Here is an 8,571-nt window from a genome sequence, read left to right as displayed (position 1 = left end):
GCAATATATAAAATACATATATATGGGCATTTTCAGCAACCTTTTTGCATTATATATATATATATATATATGATCATTTTTACCAATTATTTTGCAATATATTTTGCTGTATGTATGTATGTATATGGGCATTTTCAGCAGCTGTTCTGCAATCCACAGCTGCCCCAATCCCCTTTTCCCCATAGCTCTTTTTGCAGATGGCTGCCCAGCCTCAGATCCCCCAAATGGAAGGAAAACAACAACTCCCTCCCCCTCCCTTAAAAAAGGGGGCGTGGCTTCGTGTTTGCATTGGGGCGGAGGGAGGGTGCTGGAAGAGCCCCCATCTGGGTATAAAAGGCCTCCTCTGGGCGCGCCCCAGACAGATCGTCTCTGATTCTGGTCTTGGTCCCTTGCCTCTTGCTTCAACAGTGCTTGAACGGAGCAGGGTCTTGGCCGCCCCATCCATCCCTCCATCCTCACAACCTTCTGCCTTGTTTAGACTTCATCCTTTCTGCACCATGAGCTCCCAGATCCGCCAGAACTACCACACTGAGAGTGAAGCCGGAGTGAACCGCTTGGTCAACCAGTTCCTCCATGCCAGCTATAAGTACCTCTCCTTGGTGAGTATGAAGCTTTGGTAGCATCCCTCCTGAAATGTCACTTTGGTTGTGTACCTTTGCGTGGGTATCCATGGCAAGATTTGTTCAGGGAGGCTTGGCATTGCCTCCCCCTGAGGCTGAGAGAGTGTGACTTCTTGCCCAAGGTCACCCCACTGGGTTCCTTGTCTTTACTGGGAATTGAACCCTGGTCTCCAGAGTCTTAGTCCCATGCTCAATGCTTAGTCCAATGCTCAAAGTACTAAGCCACACTGGCTTGCATCCTCATAATGCCAGTCTTCCTTCCCAAGATTATTTTTGGTTTGGGCGTGTGAGATTAAAATTGAGATGTTTTCCCTGGTTTCAGTTCTGAACATGTGAATATGTCCAACTTTAAGACGCCTTTCTGCTCTTTATTAATTGGGAAAGTGCTAGTCTTATTTCCCTCAACTACAATTCCCAAGTATTCTGAGTGCCTTCCTCCATTACAGAATTGAGTTGACTCTGTTACTTACTACTACTACTACTTACTTTAAATGTTTTGGTGTGCCTTCAGGTCATTCCCAACTTGTAGAGGCCCCGAGGTTAACCTCTCACAAGGTTTTCTTGGCAAGTTTCTTCAGGGGATTTGCCTTTGCCACCCTCTTGAGGCTGAGAGAGTGTGACTTGGCCAAGGCCACTCTGTGGGTTTACATGGCCAAACTGGGATTTGAATCCTGGTCTCCAGAGTCCTAAGCCATTGCTCTAACCACTAAGCAGGCTGGCACGCAATTTGATATTTACAACATGTATTAAACCACATGGTATTTTGACATATGGCGACGCTAAGGTGACCCTATCACAGGGTTTTATTAGCATGTTTCTTCACAGAGGAGTTGCCATTGCCATCCTCTGAGGCCAAGAGAGTGTGATTTAAGGTCCCTGGCTGACTCAACACTCAAAACCACTACACCGTACTGACTCTTAAATTAAAATAAAATAATTTAAACCACTGCAAAAATACAGTTTTCCCAGAAATCCTGAGACCCAAGATGACGTGCAGAATGTTATTTTCCTGCATTTGTTCATGTATTTAATACAACTTGCGTCTGACATCTAAAATGCTTAGTGCCAGAAGTGTAGGATTTTATTTCCTTTAAAAACATTTTTGGAATGGCTGTATTTGCATATATGATGTACATAAAGTGCTATCTTAAGAGATGGGACCCAAGTCTAAACACAAAATTCACTTGTGCTTCAAATACACCTTATGCACATTGCCTGAAGTTAATTCTGTAGGGAATTTAATGCGGATGATGCTTAATCAGTTTGCGCATGAAACAAAGTTTTTGTATATTGAACCATCAGAAGGCAAAGGTGTCTCTATCTTAGCCACCCCCGAAAAGAGATTTTTGGAATATTTTGGATTTCAAAGCTCTGGATAAGGGCAACAACCTTGCAAGGTAGGTCATACTGAGAAAGGGAGAGATGCTGTTCTAAAGTCTTCCACTGAGTTCACTTGGATCAATGTGAGCTTGTGGCCTGGAACCTGGATTTTCCAAGTCTCCCAGCCCAGCAGTCTTAACTACTACACTACACAGCTCTTGTTATCACAGGTAGGTGCAGAGCAGACGTAAAGGAGGTGTAAGTTCATCTCATAAGTTTTGCTCAAACAAATTTCAAGGCCTCGGTCCCAAACCCTGTCAGTGGAGGAAGAGCCTAAAGACCTGGTTTCATGTGTCTCTTTCCATCTCTTTGTTGAGTCCAGTTCTACTTCTTTTCAAAGGTCATTACACTTCACAATTGTAGTTGTTTGGTGCCACTTTACCGGCCACGGTTCCACCCAAAGATCTACAAATCTTGTAGTTTGGTGAAGATTTTGTGCTTTCTTTTAGAAAGTGTTAGTCTTATTTCCAAGTATTCTGAGTGCCTACCTGCACCACAGAATTGAGTTGACTCTCAGTTAATTCTTAGGTCCAAATAATCCAGTTTGAGATCTCTTTAACTGCCTTGGCTCAATGCTAGGAAATTCTGAGAACTGTAGTTTTGTGACACATTTAGCCTTTGGGAGCTCTGGTGCCACGATAAACTACAATCCTCAGGATTCCCTAGCACTGAGCCAGGACAGGTAAAGCTGTCTTAAACCGGATTATTTCTGCAGTGTGGTTTGGACCTTAGTCTTTCTTTTCAGGGTACCTTGGTGTGTTCTAAGTAGCTCACCAAACTATAAATCCCACAATACCATAAGAGTATCATAGGATGGAATTATGACAACTAAAGTAGTAGCAAACTTTGATAAATTTGCAATGTGGATACACTTTAGTACTCTTCTTCCATCAAAGCGGGTGGAGGAGCAGGATTAATTACTCCAGGATGAGGCTAGCTTTCAAAAGCACAGCAATTCTTTTTTGCTTGCTTGGCTTGGTCCTCATTTTGGAGCAGGGAGGATGGGGAAGGCTGCTTCAAACTGCTGGTTTCAGCCCCTCAATCTGGAGTGTTGGATGACAAATCCCCCTGCCATGCAAGTATTGCAGGGGATTGAAGGATGTATAGTCCTCACATACGTGGGAGGTGCTGTGCAATTTGATGGCTGCATTTCATCAGCTTGCCCATTGTTCTGGTAGCTTCCACTTGCAATTGCAAATGGCAGCCTCTCCTTTGAATGGCTTTTCTGATCTGCCATGCAACTAGAAAGAGCCACTTGCTAACCTTTTTCTTCTATCCAGACCACTCCTCATCTATCCGTTGCACCTCCACCCTTAGTCTAAGCATTGTAAACTGCTTACTTTGAGGAACATGCATCTCCACCAAATTTATTTTCTCCTTTCTCCTCACCCTTAGGTATAATTCTTCAAAGCAGTGCCTAGTTTCGCAATGCTTTTGTAAACATGGGGGAGCTTGAATATATCTACTCTTAGTGGTTTGCCTAAATTGGTGCTCACTGCTGGGTGTCTTGGGTCCAAAACACACTGCAGAAATAATCCAGTTTGAGACCACTTCAACTGCCCAGTGCTAGGGAATCTCGGTTCTTATCCATGTCTTTTCAGAAGTAAACCATTAAGGACAGTGGAGTTTTCTCTCATGTGTAGGATTCTAGCATCCCCACACTAGCGATGGGACACCTGTGGCACGTTGGATGTTGTTCAACTTCTGGTCCCATCAGCTTCTGCCAGTATGGTAAGGGATGGTGGGAGTTGTGATCCCACTATCTGGAGGGCCACAGCTTTCATACCCCTGTTGTAAAATGACATAATATTTTGTCTTACAATGTTTGTCTTGATTCCATCCTAAGTCACTTTTTTGGTCTACAGCTTCCAGAATCACTCCCATCCGGGATTACAGTGGGAGAGTTTGTAACTTTTTCTGTACAGTGATTTTACACCCCCACTACCATGTGTCCCATGTGATTTGGTATTTTGGTAACAAAGTCCGCTCTTGTTCTGTTTACCTATTGCTGGATTCACTAAAGCACTTGTGTGTATGAACTTCTAAGCAAACAACATTACTGAGACAGTGGAAGTTAATCATTCCTTTGACTGGAAAGGCCTGTATTGGGGTAGGGGCCAGTCACAGGAATGCCTTATCTGTAATTGAAATTGCAGTGGTTTAGATTGGAGAGGTGAATGAGGTGGAATCGGACACAATATCTACTCTTGTTCCATGGTTTGGGAGGAGAAACAAGCCTTATCTCTTCTGTTTGGAAAACCCCAGTAGTCTTGGATCAGCCCTAGAAGAGCCATACCATTAGTAAAAAAGCTTGAACTACAGTACTAGTTTTTAATTGAGCAGTGCAAGTAAATGCATTTTTGAGAGACGTTAAGCCTCATCATAGGATTTGTACTGTAGTTAAAATTCCCTAAGTTCTCAGAGGCTGCAACTGCATTGCGGAATTAACGCAGTTTGACAATGCTTTAACTGCATGGCTCCATGCTATGAAATTCTGGGATTTCTAGGTTTTTGGTGGCACCAGACCTGTCTGACAAAGAAGGCTAAATATCTAATGAAGTTACAAATCCCAGCATTGATCCATGGCTGTTAAACACTACCAGGCTGCATTATTTCTGCAGTGCAGATTGAAGCCTGGGATAATCTTAAATAAAAACATTTCAGGTAGGCTTAAGGGTAGCATATCTGTTTGATTTTGTCTTCTTTCATTTGGGGCCTGAATACTTGAGGTGAATCTGCCTCTAGAGTTTGCTTGGCACCAGTACCAGGGAAATACACTCAAGTAACCATCTGCGTTGTGTCAGAAGATAAGCACACACTGAGAACTATTTTGAGGCCAGGTGGTTCATACTCATCTAATGTTCATAATCTGTTTTGTCTAGTTCACTACTGCTGAAAGTTTAGGCTTTTTCCATTTCTCAATGTTAAAGAGATTCTACTGCTAAAACAGTTTCCAGTGTTGGGGAAGGCTTAGTTGGCCATAATCATCAAACCACTGGTTTGTACTAACCACGGTCTAGAATACTGGCCATGATGTAGAGGAATTTGCTCTTGTTTTTCTGTCTGCTCAGCTCTTCTGATAGCATAGTGAAGGGGCAGCTTTGGCAACTACTATAACATGAATTTTCAGTCAGCCATCATGCATACAGACATGTTTCAAACTAACATTTGGGTTTCTGGTTTACTTCTGTCACAATCCATAACTTCTCCATCATGGTAAACCCTAAATTCTGTTGCTTTATAAGCACATGGCAAGATGGCAGTTTCAACTGGGGTGTGGTCATTAGCTTGTTTTATTATACTTAAAAGCCCAATGCTTTTTGCCAAGCAGTACACCACAACCTTGGAAGTGGGCTAAATTATAATCCCTATACCTGCTGTATAGAAAGTGTACCTCTCAAAATGGTTGAAACCCTTAATGGGAAATGATGCCATGTCACTTCACATTCAGTTCTGGGTGCCAGCATAATGCGTCATCTTCCTTTTTCTTCCTTTCTGCCAGGGGTTTTACTTCAACCGGGATGATGTGGCTCTTCCTAAGTTCTACTCCTTCTTCCATCACCTGTCTGAGGAGAAGCATGAACAAGCTGAGAAGCTCTTGACCTTCCAAAATCGCCGTGGGGGTAGAGTTGTCTTGCAGGACATCAAAGTGAGTATAGTGTATGTGTGTAGCAAGTCTTTGCAGAAGAGGGATGTCTGGTGGCAGTAGAAATGGCCATGGGGATTATAAACAGAGGAGAGGAACTTGGATTCCTGGGCAGAAGGGGAAGAGTTGAAACGGAATGCCGTGATGTCTATTTGTGAAATGGTAGGAGGAAAACTAGACAACATGGAGTCTGGGTCGGGGAGGCCTGGAGCCCCATAAGACTGGTCTCGGGATGGTTGCATCTCCTCAAAATGATTTGGTAAAATTTGTATCACCAAGTTAAGACTTCTCAGAAAATTATCTATCAGATGTTTAATTAAACAGTCAAGCAGTAAGATATTAAGGCAATGATTGTCATTCAGCCCTCCTTAGAATGATAAAAGTTGCCTGCTGTGGAGGGTACTTCTACGTCCAAGCAGTGGTCAGTCTTCAGGTTTTAAGGATGATTTGGTGATAAATAGGGAAAGGAATTTGTCCTCCCCCTGCAAGCAGTCAAAATTAATAACATACCTATAAATGTTGAACTCCCCTTTAGAATAGTTTTGTGGTCCCTGCAACTGTCAGTAGCCATGTTGACTGGAGAATTCTAGGGGCGGTAGACCAAAAATTTCCCAAGTTCTGATGGAGATATAGTATTGGGTGTACCACAGTCTCTTAACTGTGAGATGTTGTGCTTTGGATCATATCTTATTAATCCCCTTGTATAGAGCTCTCTCTCTTCATGATACACCTGGTGGCATCCTAAATACTTAAAGCAGGTGCAGGTTTTTCACAGTTCCCTATCATGTGTTCAACCAGTGTGAAAACCATGTGGTCTTCCAGAAGTTACTGGACTGCAACTCCCAGGTGGCTCACTCATGTGCTGTGCTGGCTAGGACTGAAATGAATTGGAGTCAGAAATCTCTGAAGAATCATGATTCCCACCCAGGTGTTGGGCATTGTGCTGGAATAGGCTGTGGAGCATGGATTAGTTGATAAACCTGCAGCATGTCCTTGTATTGTGGAAGTAACGATCCTGATTAGAATGCCTCCCTGCCATTCATGCCTTCCTCCAGGATAGTAAAAGAAGTTTTCATCATGCACCCAGTTTTCCATTTTGATTCTTGAGTATTTTGAGTTTTCCATTTCCATTTTGATTTTCAGACCCAAGAATATGTAACTTCATAGGCTCTGTCCTTGTTGGGCTGTCTTGTTTCTTTACTTGCACTTTTGCAAAACCCACAGTTCCTCCCTCCTGCACATGGTGATAACCTTTCATCCTGTTTTTCAGTGGGCCTGCTTTGGCTCTTTATTAGTTTTGGCACTTAAATTTACTGTTAGTGGGAGGGGTAGTACAGTGTTAAGTGCAAAAATCAATGAGCTATCAGGAAGATTTATAACATGGGTGTGTGTGTGTGCAGTGGGCACATGTTCTCACTAGTGTACTATTCACTCCAGAAACCAGAGCAGGATGAATGGAAGAATGGCGCTGCAGCCATGGAGGTTGCCCTTAATCTGGAGAAGAGTGTGAACCAAGCTCTGCTGGACTTACACCAGGTGGCTTCCCGCCATACTGACCCCCATGTAAGTATTGTACGAGAAGATTGGCATAGTTACATTCAGTGCCCACTAAAGCTTCCACATAACTGGAACTGTTTGAAATATCACATGGTTGGAGCTCAATTCTTATGGTCCTGCAAATCTGCCCAGTTTTTTTTAATCAAATTATGTATCTGTACAACACCATCTCTCAAGGGTTTCATAACTCTGTGTATAGATTTCTTCAGGGGGAGAAGCTTACTTTTGTTGTTATGAACAGTAGTTACCTGATGAGCACCTTGTGATCAATACTGGTTTCTATACCTGGGTGGTGTTTATCATGGGATACATTAACTTTAATTCAGGAGCACAAACACGTGGGCTGCAAGCAGATTGTCAGAGCCACCAGGAAAGGAGAATTGATCTTCCTAAAATCGGGTAGGAAGAGAACTTCTTTAAAATAAAGCACAGCTTTTTCCATCATCCCTTAAGGAGCATTTTCAGAATTAGAAGAGGACTTCTGGCTATTTCTGTGTTGTTTTTTCTGGGATGTGTGTGTGCACCCAATAGCAGGTAGGCAACTGCTCCCTGCTATAAGCAGGGACCTCATCCGGATTTTGGCTAAATGGCCTTTGATGCCTCTTTGAACTCTGTGATGGAATAAGTAATGCACAGTGGGCTATAAGATCTTCAGGCTGTGATGGGATGATCAATGAATTAAACTTTCTCAAGGAGACGAGTGAGACTCTCCTATGTTGGTATTAAGGTTTTCTTTCCTATTTCTCCTAAGCTGTGTGACTTCCTGGAAACGCACTACCTTGATGAAGAAGTGAAACTGATCAAGAAGCTGGGAGACCACATGACCAACCTGAAGCGTGTGCGTGCCAGTGAGGAAGGCCTGGGTGAATACCTCTTTGATCGCCTCACCCTGGGCGAGTCCAGCGACTAGACGTCCTGGCTCCTTTGTGACTCCTGCAGCCTTGTCCAAAAGAGTTTTGTTTAGCTTGTAACCTGGCTACTCATTATATAAAAGGTCTGTACCCTTGCCTGTTTTGTGCATGTGGTGGAGTCTGTAACTGGCATTAAATAAACTTGGCATTAAGCACTACATGCTCTGTGTCTGTCAGTCCATGATAATCAAAATGATTCACAGTTGGCACTACCTGCCTTGATTTAATGGATGCCATATAGTTATAACATTAGATTGTCTTGTAGGTTCAAAAGAGCTGTTTAATCCATGAGGTGACAGCTACGGCCTTCTAGATGTTTAGCCTGCAGTTCCTATCAGCCTTAGTCAGCATACTGAATGATCGAAGTTGTAGTCCAAAAACCTCATCTGGACCATAGTTGCAGATTCAACCCCTGCTCTTAACTGTTCTTGGTGGGGGTCCCAAGAGGGCCACCCCC

The 8,571-nt window shown here is 43.2% G+C and overlaps 1 protein-coding gene across 1 annotated transcript; it reads left to right on the top strand.

The window, feature by feature from the left end:
* Positions 1 to 353: 353 nt before the first annotated feature.
* On the top strand, positions 354 to 8,272 carry LOC121934263 (ferritin light chain, oocyte isoform-like). The gene is made up of 4 exons (XM_042474597.1): positions 354 to 599; positions 5,503 to 5,649; positions 7,084 to 7,209; positions 7,955 to 8,272. Exons 1-4 carry the CDS (start codon positions 498 to 500, stop codon positions 8,111 to 8,113), a joined length of 534 nt encoding a protein of 177 aa, XP_042330531.1. The 5' UTR covers positions 354 to 497; the 3' UTR covers positions 8,114 to 8,272.
* The last annotated feature ends 299 nt before the right edge of the window (positions 8,273 to 8,571 follow it).

The sequence above is a fragment of the Sceloporus undulatus genome, chromosome 6 (genome assembly GCF_019175285.1).
Source record: "Sceloporus undulatus isolate JIND9_A2432 ecotype Alabama chromosome 6, SceUnd_v1.1, whole genome shotgun sequence".
Lineage (NCBI taxonomy): Eukaryota > Metazoa > Chordata > Lepidosauria > Squamata > Phrynosomatidae > Sceloporus > Sceloporus undulatus.
This window is presented reverse-complemented; position numbering and strand designations above follow the sequence as displayed.